This window comes from Amblyomma mixtum, chromosome 3 (assembly GCF_055824585.1).
Source record: "Amblyomma mixtum isolate Tamu chromosome 3, ASM5582458v1, whole genome shotgun sequence".
NCBI classification, from domain to species: Eukaryota; Metazoa; Arthropoda; class Arachnida; order Ixodida; family Ixodidae; genus Amblyomma; species Amblyomma mixtum.
The window spans coordinates 426,058,706-426,077,756 of NC_143014.1; the positions used below are offsets into that span (position 1 = coordinate 426,058,706).

The 19,051-nt window shown below is 48.7% G+C and overlaps 1 protein-coding gene across 1 annotated transcript in view; it reads left to right on the forward strand.

The window, feature by feature from the left end:
• Window positions 1-1,774, forward strand: part of LOC149357972 (palmitoyltransferase ZDHHC15A-like) — a 30,015-nt gene extending 28,241 nt beyond the window's left edge. Inside the window, exon 3 of the mRNA XM_089576691.1 lies at window positions 1,225-1,774. Coding sequence (XP_089432817.1) covers window positions 1,225-1,774 — 550 coding nt within the window. The remainder of the gene's footprint in view (window positions 1-1,224) is intronic.
• Window positions 1,775-19,051: the final 17,277 nt, after the last annotated feature.

The following is a 19,051-nucleotide window of genomic DNA, read 5'->3' on the forward strand; positions in this document are numbered from 1 at the left end:
GCAGTTTCAACCACGAAACCCACCGTCTCCTGACGGCTCGTTGCCCAAACGACGGCACATATCTATATCAGAATCCAGTCTTCGAAGTTTGAACGAGAACGAAAAGCTGGCTGATTTCATTAGCAACATAAGAGAAAAGAACACAGTGGTCCCCTGCATTCATCATTTAGCAAGCAGGCAGGGAAAGATGGCAAGCGTGCAGAAGTTAGGATTGTCTTCTCTGCTGCCGATATGCTAGGGTAAGTAATGTAAAAAAGTTAACTCTCAATACGTCGCTCAAGAGTGTGCCACTAATCACGAGAACCGTTTCGCAGCTTGCCAATAAGGTGTTGTCGATGTCATCCCACTATCCTGCGCAAGCAATATGGTGTCGAGACGGGCAAATGCCTGAACGAACGCCTCAGGGAACACAACAGCAGCGTGAACAACACCATGAAAGCGCATCTAGGCATTCATTGCAGAGATTGTGAGAGGAGAAACTGCAGCCGGACTTTAGAAAAACCAAGGTTGTAAGTAAGCAGAAAAAACAGCTAACGCGTGAAATCATTGAAGCCGAAGAAATTGCCTGGTCAGCAGAAACATGTATCAGCAGCCTCTCTTCGGCAAATTTATCTAAAGAATTCAACTTTTTAATCACATTCAGGTGACACAGCGATTGGCTTCTTCAGTTTCATGATTCAATGTGTATGTTGTTTCTTTTGTTGTTTGGTGGCGACATGATTATTTTCATGGTCCAAGCAATAAAAAATTCAGTTGCAAGTCAGCGTCTGTCCATGTGTCCTCCTTCAGTCCTCGTTCAAGTTCGCACTGTTCTTCAGGAAAATGTCATACCAACTGGCCCAAGCATCTCTTCTCTTTTAAAGGTTTGCCTGATGCTAGCAATTAAAGGGTCTTCATTTGGTTTTGTGCATGAAATACGTATAGTGAGTTGTACACCAGTTTAAACATGCCCATGCATCACCGAATGGACGCCAAGTTTTTTCACGCTTCTTTTTCTTGAGTGTTCAGTGGCGTAGCACCTTCTGTTTCAAGCCTGGAGCTAAACAAATAACATATAAACTGACTCCCTTCTGGGAAGCGAAATCTGCAAATGGGAGCAGAGGTGGAGCTGTGTTGGACGTCACTTTTTTGCGATTCGCTACACAGGGGTTGCGTCTTCGCAAAGCTTCTTGCGCGTCTTCATCGTCTGCCTTGTTGTTATACGAAATTTCATGCTTTTCGCAGGTGCGTTCCCAAAATGGACCACCACTGCCCATGGTTCAATAATTGCGTTCACTTTGCCAACCACAAGTTCTTCCTGCTGACCCTCATCTACTTGGTATTGCTGTCTTTCTTCAGCGCGGCCACAACAGGCACATACGTTGTCTTGTCGTGGCTAGGCGCCTCTGACATGCCGTCCTCAGTCCATATAAAATTTCTGCTTTTAATTGGAGCGTTCCTGGCCATCTGGATCGGAGTCTTCCTGTACACACACCTATTCATGGTGCTCAGCAACCAAACGACGCTAGAGGACTTGTGCGGACCAATCTTCCGGAACTCCGAGGACTCGTTCGACATCGGTCGCTACGAAAACTTCGTTGAAGTGTTTGGTCCGCGAGTGTGGCGGTGGATGCTACCGCTTTTCACCAGTCTTGGCGACGGTGTGCGATTTCCTTCGAGGCTGCACCCTGTACCGGGATCATTGGAGCGCTTGTCTACATTTAGAACACCAGCCCCTAACGGATCCTCTCTACCGAATCGCCCACTGCTGGACCCGCAACCCTCGGCGCAATGATGTTTTAGCTCCATAGTCTGTGTATGGGAATCAGATAAATACTTTCAACAGTTCACCAGAGGCCTTTACTGCGAAGAGTAGAAGATCGTAGTCTTCAAGAGCAGGAGATGAATCCTTGGAAGATCGATCTCTATATATAGGCTTGGCGTGGACACAAGCGCAGTACACTGGCTAGCGTTTATATCTTCTGCCTCGTGCCCTCGTTTCCAACAGAACCGCAAACCCTTCGCTGGGAATCGAAGATTCAAAAGTCGATACCGCACTTTCCCATCAAAAGATATTCGATGCTCTTTGGGAGCACTCAAGAATAATTATGTGAGTGCTATAAACTTCACCGAGGTACATTAAAATTGTACCTTAACTTAAATAGAAGCAGATAGAACCCCAAATGGCGGTACATGGGACACATCACCGTTGTATGAGTAAGGGCATGGTGGCCAGAAGAGGTGTAATAAAGACGTCGCAAAAATGTGTTTTTTTGTTATCACCGGTTATTAAATCTTTTCAAAGTGCGCAATGCCGTACCTGTCGCAGATGGCTGCTTACTGCGCACGCCAGCCTTTTTGGACTTTCAGTTCATGTAACCTATGTAGTTCTTGTAGAGCGGGGCCTGATGACATCCTTTTTGCGCAAGATGAAGCGAACAAAGTTCCGCTGTAATTTGCAGCTGTTACAGAGGGCACGAACAGGACCTATACGCGAAACAAACAGAAAGCCGAGAGCGACGCTGCAAACAATAGTCATATACAAAAGCTAATAAGCTTCAATGACATAGCAGCCGTTAGACTGTAAGGTTAAAACTTCGTACCACATGCGAATTGAATCTGACGTTTCTGACCTGATAAGTGCTGAACCGGCAGCCGCGTTAGGAACAAGGCTTGGGAGCTTATGAACTAATGTAACGGGCATCGTGGTTGAAAAGAGTAGGATGCCGCGAAGATCAAGTCTCAATACATTTAATGAAAACGGGGTATTTTTAAGTGTGATACCTTTTGTTGAAATTGAAAAGCATCGGAAGGTGTCAGTTCATTTAAATGGTGTCAAATGCCAAGATGCTTCCTTCAATATTTTTGCCATAATACTAGCAAGGGTTGACGATTGGGCGAGTTGGTGAATAATTTCACGATGACATGCAGAGCAATGCCGAGACAAGGATGTAGAAAGAATGCTACAAGCGGAGTGCAGTTTTTGGCTTGTTCTTCCTATGTCCGTGTCTTGGAATAGGGCAGTACAGTATCGTGATAGGAAATTACTGCTTTGCCCTTCTTCCCCCTTTATAGTCGCGTTAGGAACAAGGCTTGGTAGCTTAGGTAGTAATGTAAAGAGCATATGGTCCGGTTTTTGTCGCCGGGAAAGTTGAAAAAGAAAATTGTAAAAAGCTTAACCTCCCTTTAAGAGTACAAGGTTACAGTATTATACTTCCTGCGCAAGTACCGCATCTAGGATGATGTCGCTGGCAACTGGTTCTGGGTCGCATTCGAGGATCGCCTTCGCGTTTTAGTTCAGTTAGCCACGACCTCGTTCCCGCTGCGATGCACGCGTAAGTGGTTGCGAGGCTACCATAAAAGTTAATACGCCCAAGAGATTACGGCACATGGCGGACTTACAGGGTCCCCCGGAAGATATGGTCCTGTTTTTGTCGCCGGGAAAGCTGAAAAAGAAAATTGTAAAAAGCTTAACCTCCCTTTAAGAGTACAACGCTATAGCATTACACTTCCTGCGCAAGTACCGCTTCTCTTTCGTAGATGCGGGAAGCCCTTCGGCTGGTGGCTGTTTTTCAAGCAAACTTCTGTGTTTCAAGCACACTTCTAGTGTTTCAAGCACACTGCCGGGGCTTTCGAGATCTAGTTTGCTTTCCCCGAGCTCCCGCCAAGCTGATTTTTCGACAGATAGTTCTCCGGGACGCTGTCCATTTCTCGGCCAGTGAACTGATGCGAAGGGTCATGACAGGCAGGTGCAACTGCACTGAATTCATTTGAATTAATTTTGTTCCCACCTGCCATGTCAGGAAATCGTGATTGTGGCAACCTGCCTACCGTGACAGCCGGGCCATCTGTGTTTCGTGACCCGACCGGACGGACGCCGGCTTTTCTATTGAAAGGGATATTAAATGCCATCGTATAATAATGATGTTGATAATAAGCGTGCGTTTGGCGCACTTTACGGGAACTTTTTTCCGATACCGCATTGTTCGCACTCCCAAGTCTTTCCTCTCGTAGACCTTTTAGAGTGAGCCAGCTTCTTGCACTCTCAGTTTGCCCGGATTTTTCTGAACCAATATCCTCGGCTGCTGACCCTAAGGTTCCGGAAACGAATGCCGGGCGCGGCGCTCACATTTCGATGGAGGCGGAATGGACCAACGACCGCGTGCTCTACGATGACAGCACGCGGTAAGGAACGCCAAATGGTCTAAATTAATCCGGAGTCCACCGCTTCGGCGTCTCTCACAGCCAATACTAGTACCAAGTCAATGTAAACATGGGTTGAGCACGACCTGAAAATGTAGCTAACCTAGCCTAACTGGGACCACTTGCAATAAGATGTCTCCTGAGAAGGGGAAGACAAAGGATAAAAACCTGTTTCATTGAGCCACGCAACGGCATTGGCTGATGCAAACGGACGACCAGCCTAATAGTCGCGACCGGTATGTTTTATCTCCTGCCAGTAGAATTTTTGTTTCTCGAGTTATGCAGGTGTTACAAAAGTTGCACACGCACAGCCGTGGCAGGAAGAAGGCTTTCAAATTCCCGCTAACAGTATGAAGGCTCCCGTGTAACTCGATAATGGTTTCTGTGGCTGTTGGCTTCTCTCATATTTATAACGAGCCCCTCATTCCCCTTCCCTTGTTTGCTTAATTGCTTAGCGAGGGCCTCGGTCCTGGCAGCCTTAACGCCATAGGAAGCATAAGAGGGTTCTCACACAGATTCCACCCTCGCCGTTCGATGACGTTCTACGTCACATCAGCGGTAACTCAGGACGTGCTACGTCCGCCGCTTAAGAACGTGGGTGGCGCTGATGGGTTATTTGTAAACATAAATACCCCCGAAAGCAGAAGATTTGACAGCCGTCGCCGTAGCTCAGCGGTAGAGCACCGGGCGCATAATTCGGAGGTCGTGGGTTCGGATCCCACCGGCGGCATGTGGTTGTTTTTTCTTCTGCTTTTCTAATCAATTACCTTTAAGCGATAACATATTCAGTAATATTCTAAACCGAACAACAGCACATAATAAATAAATTAATTAAAAAAAATCCCCTGTGCCCCTTGGTTTCTCTGGGTGTTGGCTTCTCTCATATTTATAACGAGCCCCTCATTCCCCTTCCCTTGTTTGCTTAATTGCTTAGCCAGGGCATCGGTTCTGGCAGCCTTGACGCCATAGGAAGCATAAGAGGGTTCTCACACAGATCCCGCCTTCGCCGTTCGATGACGTTCTACGTCACATCAGCGGTAACTCAGGACGTGCTACGTCCGCCGCTTAAGAACGTGGGTGGCGCTGACGTACACTCTCAAAGTTAGGTCGTTTGTAAACATAAATACCCCCGAAAGCAGAAGATTTGACAGCCGTCGCCGTACCTCAGCAGGAGAGCACCGGACGCGTAATTCGGAGGTCGTGGGTTGGGATCCCACCGGCGGCATGTGGTTGTTTTTTCTTCTGCTTTTCTAATCAATTAGCTTTAAGCGATAACATATTCAGTAATTTTCTAAACCGAACAACAGCAGAAAATAAATAATCAAAAAATCCCCTGTGCCCCTTGGTTTCTGTGGCTCTTGGCTTCTCTCATATCTATAATGAGCAGGCAGTAATACGTCCGATGATAAATACGAACTTGAAACATTTAGTCGTCAGTGGCGATGCAGTGACTACTGGAAATACAATGACTAGTACAATTGCTGAGAGAAATATAGTTGCTGTCTAATTACTATCGCCAATTGTTATAATATCTGAACGCCTCCGAACAATAACGGTGCGCACGTGTGCTCAGGTGCATACAATGTGTTTCCGAACTCAATCATTCGTCACCCGCCGTTAGACGAGAGTGCCCTTTGAAATTTCATATCGTGTTGCAGGGGCTACCTTTTGTATAATGAGCAATTCTCCCGCAAGCCTCTTTTGTCTCCGGTCGCGGTCATTTCGGCGTTGCTTTGAAAAACAGAAAAAACATATTTCGCGCAATACAGTGAGGAAAAGACGCAATTCTACGCCAAAAAAAAAAACTGAAATAATGTACCGACCGGTTTTCAGTTGGTGCGAGCCTTTCCCGAGCTTGGTGTTCGGCTTATATAAGTGAAATGTAAAGAAAGTAGAATTCGATTCTACCTTGCATAGACAAAAGTATCTTGTGTCACGGCGCTCTGTGGCCAGATGCTCTTGGGCTATTAGAATTCACCATCACCATAATGGTCATGACAGGGGCGAACCCTACAATCATGCAGGGAGCAAAGTTCCCGGCGGCGTGAAACTCGTTTTCGGTGCACACTAGCTGTTTCGTGTGGAGTAACAAGAGCTGTTGTCGGGCTAGTTGGCGATGCTCTACCTAAGCCATGATACATTGCGCTAAAACAGCGACACATAGGAGAAGAACACAAGCACAGGACGAGCACTCGTCCTATACTTGTGTTCTTCTCGTATGTGTCGTTTTAGCGCAATGTATCATGTCTTCCGTATACAGCTGCGTCGATTTCATGAGCCAAAATTTAAAGTGCAACAGTATTCAGCGTGACCTGCTGCCGCGCGATATTGGCAGAGCAAAAGTATGAAGAAGTGAGGTAGAGAACACTAGATACATGACACAGCAACACGCAGTTGGTTTTGCTGAGCTACAGCAATTGGCGTCTTTTAATTACTTCTATGCCATGGCTGACACTGCCGCCGCCAGGGCCGCGTAAATACAGAGCTCTGCAGTGATACTTTGAAACAACTTGACTATAGGCCCCTTGCTGTGCAATCGATCCAAAACAAATAGCATACAATTTCTGACGACTTGTGTTTTTCAATATACCCAACTCGTATCTGAGTTGGATGCCATTTACTAGGTGTGGAACGAGCAGATTGGTTCGTCACAACGCTAAAAAAATTGCGCATTCAGCTGTTGCAGCCATGCATGCCTGAGGAGCAGCGGCGTTCGAGGGTGACACCGAAACTGCTCCTGAGTAAATGGAACGAATGCGCTTGCTCGACGGTTCCTTTACTGTCTTTAAAAGATGCAGCTGGTGACACTTACCAGGACGCACACCATGTAATGAGATGTCCTGCTCCCATCCGTGTAGGGCGCTGGATACTGATGAAAATGTAGCCCGTCGGCGAAATTTGAATAGCACATCCTTATATGTCACAGAATCGCACAAAATAGGATAGGCGCCGAGGATGTTGTAACAGAAAAATTTGAGAGAGCTTAAAGGGGCGAAGACACCAAATTCTTGGTCTGTGTGTTTTTTGTGTCAAACGTTGCGTATTGCGCAAGGAGGCGTAATACATGCTCCACGATTCATATATGCGCCGCAAATAATTTATTATTCCATTATTTATACTGAGCGATTTGGGTTTCGGTTCCTGAGCGCCGGGGTGTGAGAAGATGTCACGCTTAGGAAGTGCAGCTACCCTGGTCCTGTGGGCCCCAAAAGTAGTGGCACATGGACTGCTGCGCCGCCTGCAGTCGTACACATGCAGCGCGTATACTCGCGCCTTATAAAATTCCGGTAAACTTTGGTATGTACAGCGATATGCTAAGAAAAACCACGGTAGCGAGGCACGACACCGAGTTCTGCAACCAAGCGGCTCCCCTGGGCTCGTCTCCGTCTCCAAACCGCGTATGCCAACCTGGTTTCTGCGTTGTATCTATACCTTTGCCACACGACGCCGACGCCGATGCTCGGCGGGCGTGTGTCGGTGGCCCGTAGTACACCGCAGTCGACAGCGCGTCTGTGGGCCGATCTTATGGTCACATTACAACGACACGACGCCTCATTGTCCGCGGCGATCAATACCCATCGGTTCCTTCACTTTGCTCTGCCCGTGCAGCCGCGCTGCGAGACTGCTCCGGTTCCCGTTGCTGCTGATTACAGTAACTGCTGCTCTTTTTTTTTGTGCTGCTTCGCTAAGGCATGAATTTAGGCCTGTTGATTATCCACGAAAAAAGCTAGCGCAGGAAACGGTTCGACAGAAAGAGGACTAACAACAAGGCTTTATTGCAGCGAGGCAATAAATAGGAAGGTTGCATACACAAACAGAAAACAAAGAACCGCAAATGCGGCAGTCACTAGTTGAGCTATCTAACAAGGCGATCTCTTCAGCCAGCAAACCGACAGAGATTGCAGGGAGGCAATAAATAGGAATGTTGCATACGCAAACATAAAACAAAGAACCGCTAACGCGGCAGTCAAAAGTTCAGCTATCTAAGAAGGCGATCTCTTCAGCCAGCAAACAGACAGACGGAGCGCTAACACAATCTGTGCCTCTTTTGCTGACTGCGAAGGCTTCTGTAATTTCTCGCGTGAGTTGTACCCAATGATTCTTCTAGACCCTTAAACTTTCCTATTTTTGCCTCGCTGCAATAAAGACTTGTTAGTAGCGCTCGTGGTGTGTCCTCGTTCTCTCGTCCCGTTTCCTGCGCTAGCTGTTTTTAAGCATGAAATGCTTTTAGCCCCCGTTGTCGGCAGTGTGGTGACGTCACGCCGAGACCTAGAGCCATCATCCGGGCACTGAAATCCACTCATCCGGGCACTGAATTCCCGTCATCCGGGCACTGAATTCCCGTCATCCGGGCACTGAAATCCACTCATCCGGGCACTGAAATCCACTCATCCGGGCACTGAATTCCAGTCATCCGGGCTCTGAAACGAGAACATCCGGGCACCGTATGAGACTTAACGAGATTTAACGAGACTCTCTAAGCCCTCCTACGCGACCGGCATGCAAGCACCGGTTGGTCTCCAGACGAGACAAAAAATAATTGCTGCCAGTGCCTCCTCAATGTTTATCAAGATATCAGTGGAGCTGTGGGTTTGATAATGCACGGAATTATAATTTCCGATTTCTAATAAGGCGTGCAAAAAGCACATAAATGCCACGTTACACTTCGTTGTCATACGTGATCCGGGGGAGAAGCGCTGCGTTCAAAGGGCAAGGCATCGCGCCGAACGGGTGGTGGCGTTCCTCCCTTCCTTTACGGTGCGGTTCGGGTGTCCACCGAGATGGCAGAGAATTACTGCGCCATTTCCTTTCCTCAAAAAACCTTGCGTTCAAATGGCAAGGCATCGCGCTGAACGGGTGGTGGCGTTCCTCCCTTCCTGTACGGTGCGGTTCGGGTATCCACCGAGATGACATTAGGCCCGTAAACATTTCATGCTTACTCTACTCTCGTTCACGGGAGAGGCACAGATTTTTATGCTGCTTGTTTCGCCCACCGTCAGTGTATTCGCTAAATTAATGTTTCAAGATAAACCTATATGATCACCATCTACATCGCGAGTACATAATTTCTCTAGGAATGTATCCATGACGGCCACTGCTCCTCAGCGCAACTTTTGTTACATAGCTGCATGTGCACTGGCAGCAACTGAACGCTCGTTTGGCATGAAATGTAAGGTACGTTCTACTTTGTATGAACAATCGCTTCTATTTTGCGCCGGTTCTGCGTTTATGCATTTACGCAGTGCGACAACTCCGCATGAATATCCGATGAATGCGAGCGCCAGCCTTTGGAACGCTTCATAGCCAGATTGCTGACACCGCTTACGTCCGGCGATTCTCCGCTTTCTCCGATCTGTCGAAGTTTAGACTTTAAATCGCTTATTTAGAAATATATGCAGCACCCGTTTGCATTATTTAAAATGGCTTAATTTGTTGTCCATAAGTGACGCCTACAAATACTGCCGGGCGCATGCAACTTTTGGTCGGCAGACCGGGTCACACAGCTTAGCAGGGGCGCTTCCTGATAGATTGATGTGCTTGCTAAGATGTAATCAGTAGTCGATTTATGGCCTCAAACAATGCTGGATGACCATTTGTATTCACTAAAACTTGTGAACTCACTCTCCAAAATCGCCAACGTACCAATACGGCGAACTCCATAGGCCTACTCCTACCGCCGATGAGTGGGCCTCTTCTATTATTCGCCTCTGGCAGCCCACGGGCTGCCCACGGGTTGCCAGAACGGGGAGCCAGCCATTCTTTCCTCTCGGGTCATTCTGTGCACTTCAGGTGGCTGCCCAAAGCGAGTTGGTTTTTATCTGGCTGGGGTTTTCGGACCGCCCACGGGCAGCCAAACTGGTCCGGACGATTTTGTGCTGGCAGATCTGGGGCTGGCTCGTGCAGCTAGCAGACGGCGAAGAGGTGCTATGGAAGTGGGCACCGCGTGCAGCCATATTTATATGTAAGAGGGCAAAACGCATGTCTAGAACACGTTCTGAGCCTGTTTCGGGGTGATCACGCGATAGCTAGCGATAAGATTTGCTTAAAAATGTCTGGATGTAAACATGTGCAGTTAAACTCATAGAATTTAATCGTCAATTTTTTTCGTCTTTTTCCCAACGGCTTTGGGAGCGGCGGAACACAGAGTTTGGTTGTTCTAGGCATGTGTTTTGCCCTCTGTACTAGAAGGACCGTGGTTCATCGTGCGAAGTTTGCTGAAATCTCTAGCTCGACGTAGGAGCTCGTTTCGACTTGAGCACGGCGCGCATCGTCTGGGTCGTCTGCAATTACGCCTTTTGCAACAGTTCTCGCTGTTTTTTTTTTTAGACCGAATGCAATAATCCGGAGGTTCTGATCAGAGTAAAAGCGTGTCTGGCCAATTGTACGTCCGAGATGCGCGAGCGCCCCGTCTCGCAGCACTGCCTACTCATTGCCGTCGTCTGAGGAGCAGAAAACCTTTCGTTCGCGCGGAATGCAATGTAGTCTACATTTTTTGTTCATTTTTAAAGTTATTTTGTGCGTGTGTGTGATCGTATTTAAATCGTGTCACCAGCCGCCGCGGTGGCTCAGCGGTTATGATGCTCGGCTGCTGACCCGAAAGACGCGGGTTCGATCCCGGCCGCGGCGGCTAGAATTTCTTTGGAGGAGAAATTCTAGAGGCCCGTGTACTGTGCGATGTCAGTGCACGTTAAAGAACCCCAGGTGGTCGAAATTTCCGGAGCCCTCCACTACGGCGTCTCTCATAGCCTTAGTCGTTTTGGGACGTTAAACCCCATAAACCAAACCAAATCGTGTCACCACTTCGCAAGCACCAATGCTCACATTACGATCGCATATAGTTCTGATTCACACACTATTTCCGCTGTTAATTCCGTGCGCTCGGCTGATACTGCGATGGTGCTCGAGGACTTTCACGACAGTGGCTGCACATTTCAGCGCCGAGTACGCGCTCAGACGCGCGCCTAATACATGTTGTGATTGTGTTTGGCGAAGTGTTGTAGTTAAACGCGATACGAGAAAGTGGTCTTCCTTGCTTTCTACGCAATTGAAAGCCGGATATGTTTTGAGAAAAGCTTGAGTGAGTGAAACATAACCTTTATTAAAAGCCCTCACGAGTAGAATGCTCGAAGCATCTGTGCAGGTATATGCGGCCACACAGTATAGCTCACAGCGGTCAGGCGGGGGCCGAATAAATCGTCACCAACTGCCTCAAAAGCTTCATACTCGGCCCTTCTGCCAGAAATGCTTAAGATATCTGAGAAGTGCTGTACCCATACATCAACTCGTATTGGACTGATTAAAGAGAAAAATTTTCCAGCGCGGATGGTCAAGCAAGCGCTCGCGGTGCGTGAGGCGCCGACACGCTAGGTCGGATTGTAGCGCCTCTCATTCGAGTGCTAGCTCCCTACGGCGAAGCTGTAGCATCTGGAGATGCGACTTGTATTTAAATATTTAGAGTTCACCAGCTTGTACTAGGTGAACATTCAGCCAGCTAGCTGATATGCGCTTTTTTCTAGATTATGCATGCATTCTTTGTCGGCAGCAATAGCCGGAGGGCGACAGATTCAAGGAGAATGTATCCCGATTCTTCTCTACTTACAACCCACAGGAAGCAGTTCACGAACATATAAATTGCGGCGACTATAGGCAGCGTCTACGCTACGTGCTGCCACAGCAGATCACGATCACCGTGGAGGGTCGATCATCTGCGCTCATACTCACTGCGTAAACAAAGACGCAATAATCCCAGAGTACGGCCCGTCGTTTGATGAGCAGGGTATGCGCAATTAAACCCTCCGATGTGATGTTGACTGAAAGTCGCTAGATTGTGAGTGTTCGTGGCATGCTTTTGAGTATTCCTGGAAGCATACACAACACAGAATGCACCGAAGGCGCACGCTCGCGTCGTCGTCGCCGATAAACACGGGTACGACGACCGAAGGGCAAAGTAGTGCCTATAGATAACGGAGAGACAGGAATGGGCCACGGCAGTGAAAAAATATGCACCTTTTATTTGTGTGTGTGTGCCAAAGCAAACCGCTTAACAAAAAAATTTCCGATGATTGCGTTACTTCTTAATGCGAAATTTGAGCGCAGTTCATCGGCTGTTTCAGCTTTTCGATAGATTGAGGGAAAGAATTCAAGCAAGACATGTATGTACAATTGCAGGCAACTTGTTATTTTTCACACATATTCCTTCTTCAAGAAACGCTCCACTAACAGTTCTTGATTGTCATGAATGAAGCTATGTGGACGGAGAAATAGATGTATATTATGCTCGGCCTGCTGCACCAATGCCTGGTTCTCAAAGAAGAGGTCAGCGCAAGTATTTCGCGAGACAGCTGTTGGAGCCGTTACGAGCGAGAGGAAAGGGATGTTCTCCCGCATAAGTGCTAAATTCCCGCTTGTCTTTATATCTACATTAAAGTCCCCACCCACCCTGCCACCCTGGCAGGTGGCAGCGTTTCTGGCACTACGTTGTCAATGCGAAAGCATGCAGCGCACATCTGTAACCACTACCATGTAGCTTAAAGCACGATTGAGGTGTCCACTGTTCCAAGACGGCAGTTATGCGCCTTACCTCTGGTTCAGGTGTCCATCAAGATGTGTCAGACAGATACCGTGCACTTCCTTTCCTAAAAAAACAATTTACAAATTTTTCCCTCTGCTTTCCCAGCCCTAGCTCTATTGGTTTCGCAGCTGTGGGAGACAGATACTGCGCATTTCTTTTCCTCAAAAAAAAAAAAAATACCGAAGACACTTTGGAAATTATAAAGTGTGCTTGGCGAAGGCATTGTGGTCAGCCCACAACAGCTTCCCCGAACCGCTTGGTGCGGATCACTGGGCCTCTTCGGAGCCATGCGTTTCACCCACTCGACTGCAACGAGAGGTCTGACGAAGGAGGCGCGGTGTAGCTGCCACCGTCGACGCGCGCGCGCTCGTTCTACCGCTGCTATGGGACGTCACGGTTGCTATACACAGCAGCGCCCCCCAACCCCATCGACAACAAAGCCGAGCGACCTGCTTTGTTGGCGAGCACTGTCAACGCTAATAAAGGAGAAGCGACCGTCTCTAGCCCTGAGGCAGAGGCTGCGAGAGGTTGCGTTTTTACCCTCCCCTTTCCATGCTCCCGCTCCATTGCTTTCGCATCTTAAAGGCTGTCCACTGCTGGCTACAACGGACAACGGCGATGGCGGCGGCAACGGCGACGGCGAGGCTGCGAAATGCAGAAACGGGCGCCTAAAAGCTGTGCTCTAAAATAGCCGAAACAATTAGCAAAGGAAGATACCTTGTCCGTCACTCACCCTGGCGCCAGAATGATGGGCCGATGAAATTAAACTCGCTGCAGCGTCACTGTAAAGTTTTGGCTGCCAGCGTAGATGAAGAGGAGGTTGGCTTGGCCGAAATAGAGCGCAGACTGGCTTTGATTTGAATTTCCCCCGCCTGCAGGACGCGCTTGTTTTTAATGCGTTGCACAGATGGCCATATCAGCCCAACCTACGCATTCGATTAGTTTACCTGAAATGACCAAACATAGTCAGCGCCCTTTAAGAAATGGTGTACCAGAAGTAAAATTGTCATTGGCCATTCATCAGCAGGCCTAGTTTCGAAGCTCTGAAGTTATTATGATATAATGCAGTTATAACTAAATATGCTCTGTGCTTAATTCTGGTAGGACAAGCGCAGCAAAACAGCTTTAAATATATGCAGCGAAGCTTCTGGCCTAGACCTAATGAACTCTTAAGTAGTAATTTATACATAAAAATATCGCCAACCGATGTTATGTCCACGATCTCTGTGGCAGAATTTTTGACCTGCGAGTATCAGACTGAACAGTTTTTTTATAAGGTCTTATATATATCATAAAAGCAGCTTCTCTAATGCTTCCAGTTGCTTCTATTATTTAAGTCCAAAAGAAGTATGGCCCTAAAATTTCAGATCTCGCTCGTTTGCAAACTCTTTCGGTATGAGTCCCTAGTAAACAAGGTGAGAGGGGAACCAACTCTGTCGTGATCTCGTTTGCGACCTGCCTACTGGTCACTTTTCCTGGCTGTAAGATTATAGCGTTGAAGAAGAGTGAACTACACATAGAAAGAGCAATAAGGGAGTAATTACTCATTGAGATCCACCCGAGCGCAGCCATACAAAGGAAAGCTGTACAGCTTTCTCAGAAACTTCGTTGTTAAAGAAAAATTCGTCCGGGTCCGGGGTTCGAACCCGGGACCATCGCTTCACCGGAGCAGTCGTTCTACCAATCGAGCTAACCGGGACGGCAAGCTTATGGTAGGGTGAGAGCGAATTGATCAATAACTCGAGGTGGGAACTGTGTTGGTCAAATGTTTAGGGCAATCCCCCAAGGTGGGGGAGAGTAGAAGACTGACTCAAAGAACATTGTGACTTCTGTCACATTCCTTAACATCATCTACACACTTCTCTGTACTTCCCGAACAAATCTACTTGTATCCGTGAGGGAAAGCCGGGCAAGCTGTGAGTCATGATGCAGACTGAGAAGAGAACGAAGAGGATGGAAGAGGCCTGTGGCAAAGGGCTTAGCGGTAGAGGTAGTGATAGGGAGACTGAGAGCTGCTTTGTAGAGGCCCACAAGGACAGTCTCGAGAGCGTTCAGTTAAGTCTGAGTGAAGGAAGCGTAGGGTGCAAAGTACAAGACCTTGTTGATGGCCAGCGCGTGGGCAACTCGGCACGCGTGAGCCTCGTGGAGACATGAGCGGCGAGTGACCACGCGCCGCAGGAGGTGAGTTACCGAGTGGCAGGTGGTGACAGCGCGGCGGAGGGCTTGCACATTCTTGACCTCATGCAAAGGGAAGCCAAGAAATTTGCACTGTTTGACGACAGGAATGGGAGAGCCAGAAAGGTGGAGAGAGACGAAGTGGTTGTGTGAGCGCTGGTAGGAGGAATGGTTGAGAAGGAGAAGCTCGGATTTCTCAGGAGCAGGAGAGAGGCCAGCGGTGGTGCGAATGGAGTCGATGAGATCTAGGCCACGTTACAGGGTGTCCTGTACGTGACCGGAAGAGCCAGATGAACACCAGAGAGTGGTGTCACCGGCGTAAAATATATGATGCAGGTCGGGAATTTCAGCTAGCTGGGAGGCGAGAGGGGCCATAGCGAGATTGAAAAGAGTAGGAGAGAGAACAGCACCTTGAGCAGTGCCACGGGTGAGGTGGTGTGGGTCACACAAGTGGGTGTCTACTCGAAAGCGAGCCACACGTTTATAAAGGAATTAGCGGATACAGGAGTACATGAGGGAGCCACAGTCGAAAGAGGCGAGTTGAGAAAGGATGTGATCGTGGCAAACACCGTCAAAGGCTTGAGAACATCGACGGTCACAAGTGCGTGAATTTGAGTTGGTATAGGTGACAGGAAGGCTTGTTGGAGAATCAGAAACACTTCCTGTGCACAGACGTGGTGTCGGAAGCCAATGAGAGAACGGGGGGAAGAACTCCCGTGCCTCAAGAAAACTAGAGAGGCGAGTCAGAGCCATTCGCTCAAGGGTCTTACCAACGCACAACGGAAGGGAGATTGGGAGCAGGTTAGAGAGAGAGGGAGGTTTGCCCAGCTTTGGAATAAGAGAAATAAGGGAGGATGTCCAGGAGCTCCGCAAGCAGCCGATCTCCCAGGCTTCATTGTAGGTTTTATGGAGGAATTATTTGGCGCAGTCAGGAAGTTACGAAGTGTGCCCGTCAGATTCAGTGGTTATTGACTCAAGCGAGTATCTCGCCGATTCGATTCTCCCCGTTTACCTCTTCTATTCCCACCCCCGCTCCCAATCTTCGTATCCTTTCCCTCTCGACCAATATGTCCCCCGTCCTGCACGCCGGCCGTCGTCATGCGGCCGCGCAGCACTATTCCCCTCTCTTTGATATCCAGGGTGCAGCCTGCACGGATGCCTGCTTCGTGGCTCCGCGAGGTTCCTGCGGCTACGCCCTGTACCATCCACACCTCCCTGCTCCTGAAACCCACACCAGCGGGCCGTATCTACACCCTCCAGACGCATTGTCCTTCGAGGTCCTCGCCATTGCGCATGCCCTCCAGTCATTTGCCCTCCTTCCATCGCTCTAAGAGTACACAGTCTACTCAGACTCACAAGCCGCTATACACCATATACAGAAACGCACCCTGACCCCTCTCTCCCAAAGGAGGTCGAACGAGTGGTCTCCGCACTGCAGCCTTCCATCGTTTTCCTCCGCTGGGTCCCTGGGCATTCATCGATTGACGGAAATGAGCTGGCCCATCAGCTCGCCCGCGACACACTTTTCCGGGCATCGTTGATCCCCTGGCCCAAGCCCTCGGAGGGCGGTGGGAGACTCACCCTTCGCCGCACCATAAAAGAGGTCTACCTTGAGCTCCGCCTCGACAAACGCCTTTACCCTCCCCTTCATCCATCACTCACGGTGCCGGAGTCTCGCCTTCTTCGGCACGTCCAAATGAATGTAGCTATCACCCCGTCCCGCCTCTTTCTCTATCGCTATCGGTCGGATCCTTCCTGTCCCAACTGCCCCTGTGTCTATGCGGACCTGGCCCATTGCCTCTTCTATTTTCCGGCTGCTCAGCAGTCGGGTTGCTATCCCCCACCCTCTCTATCCATCACCACCTGGCTCGACTGGCTTGGCGCTGAAGGGGAAAAAGAACAGCGAGTTCTGGTCGCCCAGGCGGTCGACATGCTCGGCCTATAAATTATTGTCGAATAAAGGTCTCTTACTACTACTATATCAGTGAAGCGCAAAAAAAGTTCTTTGTCGTGTGACCTCTACGTGAACCTCATATTTAACCTCCCACGTGTATTCCCCTTTGGTATCCTGCGCGTCTACTGACAATGTCATACGTGCTGGTCTTGGCGAGGCGCCATTCAGCTGCGACTCTTAACCTCCAAAGTAATATCTACCGCTATCACAGTTGCGTGTGCAAAGTGAGATACGCTGCTCTAGAAGCTGCAGCGGCCTTCAATGAGCTGTCAGCTGCTCGTGGCGGGCCACGTCATCAGTGTGTTGAGCAACCATCATGTAGCCGTGTACTCCGCTCTCAATCCGCCTACTTGGTCAGCGACCTGAAGCATTTATCAGTTTCGTTTTCTCTCGGTATTTAAATTGAACATAGCATTGTCGTTGTTGAAAATAAAATGCAAGGTAACATTCTTCACGAGAAACAAAATCCTTGTGAATGAACCGTGACTTACCCAACGAAGGAAGTCCCATTTTTGGACGTTATTGACCAGATATGTACTGCCGATATATATTTTCCTGCAATCTCTTTTAAGTTCTACAGCGTTGGAAGTATTGTCGTTTTTCGAAGAAAAATGCGTGGTGCACGCGTGCGTGCTGGTGCCTGTGTATGTGTAAAAATTAATTGCCTACTTACGAGCTCGCACCTATCTCCATTCTCTAGAACACCGCCGCGCTGCCTCAGTGGTTACGGCTCTCGGCTGCTGACCCGGAAGACGCGGGTTCGATCCCGGCCGCGGCGGCCGAATTTCGATGAAGGCGAAATTCTAGAGGCCCCTGTACTGTGCGATATCAGTGCACGTTAAAGAACCCCGGATGGTCGAAATTTCCGGAGCCCTTCACTACGGCGTCCCTCATAGCCTGGGTTGCTTTGGGACGTTAAGCCCCAATAAACCAAACCATTCTCTAGAAGCCCGCTCAGCACAGCGCAACGATAAAACGCCGGCGGAGCGGAATCTGTCTGGCCGTATTTCCGCGCTAATGTTGCCTCTAAAAGCTAGAAGCTGCGACGTGGTGTCAGTTTTTCTGCAGAGCCGTGCTTCGCTAGAGCACTCTGCACAGGGGTGACGCAAACTATGCAGCTAATATTGCTAACGCATATTTTTCCAATCACTTCGAGTCGTCAGCGGTGCGGCGTTTTTGCAGAACTGTATTTCATCCTATCACTAAAACCTTCCAAGTGATCGGCTTTGGTTTGGTGCATTGAAACCTTAAGGGCTGGTGCACTAAAAATGTTACTGTGCATGCGCGTGTCTGCCCGGTCGTTAAGGTGTCGTGTTTTTTGAGTTGGGCCTGAAGAGATGCGCACTTACGCGTGACCCAAGCGAACGTAGAGCTTAGAACGTGATTTGTTTTGTACCCCTGGTTTAAGCGGAGTGACCAATGCGAAATCCAAAAGCGGCAAAAGCGCTACCCTGAAAGCTACCCTATGCCGCGCTTTTTTTTCTTCAGTGGGATGTGGTGCGTACTGCAGTGTCCGCACTCTATTTAAAGGTAGAAAGGTGGTATGGAAATTATACTGCTTATTTGAAAATCTTTTTGGTACAGGGGCTTTAACAAGACGAGAAAACTAAGTCATCAGGGCTGATGCAACAAGTTCTTTTATTATGATTATTTTTAACTGTCTAGTGCGCATGTGGCAGCAAGAATGTGAAATGTACACGAATATAAAGAAAAAATATCTGTCACATTGCACGCTGTCACATTTCAGTCTAGGTCTACTTTTTCCGCTTTCCGGCTTTATTGTTGGATGTAGGCATCTCTGAGAGCGTTGCGCAAGTCTTTTCCGTTCAGCGAGTGTGGCATCCTTTCGACGAAGTCTACGCCACCATGCAGGTGTTTGTGATCGGTAAGTTGCGCTGCAAGGAGACAAGCAGGCGGAGGAAAGAGCGAGCAGGCTGGCCAGTCAGGTATGGCTGGCGTAGAATTCAGTTAGGAACAATAATATTAGTTCACATGGCAGTATTGGGCGTCTTTGTTCGCTCTTCACGGCTTAATAGGCCACAGTAGATATAGGTTAAAGTGACACTGAGGGCAAATTAAAGTTGCTCTGTATTCATAAACTACGACCTACCTTACGACAACGCGAGCACTCTTCCCCAAAACGGAACTTTTATAAGCTAGGAAAGACA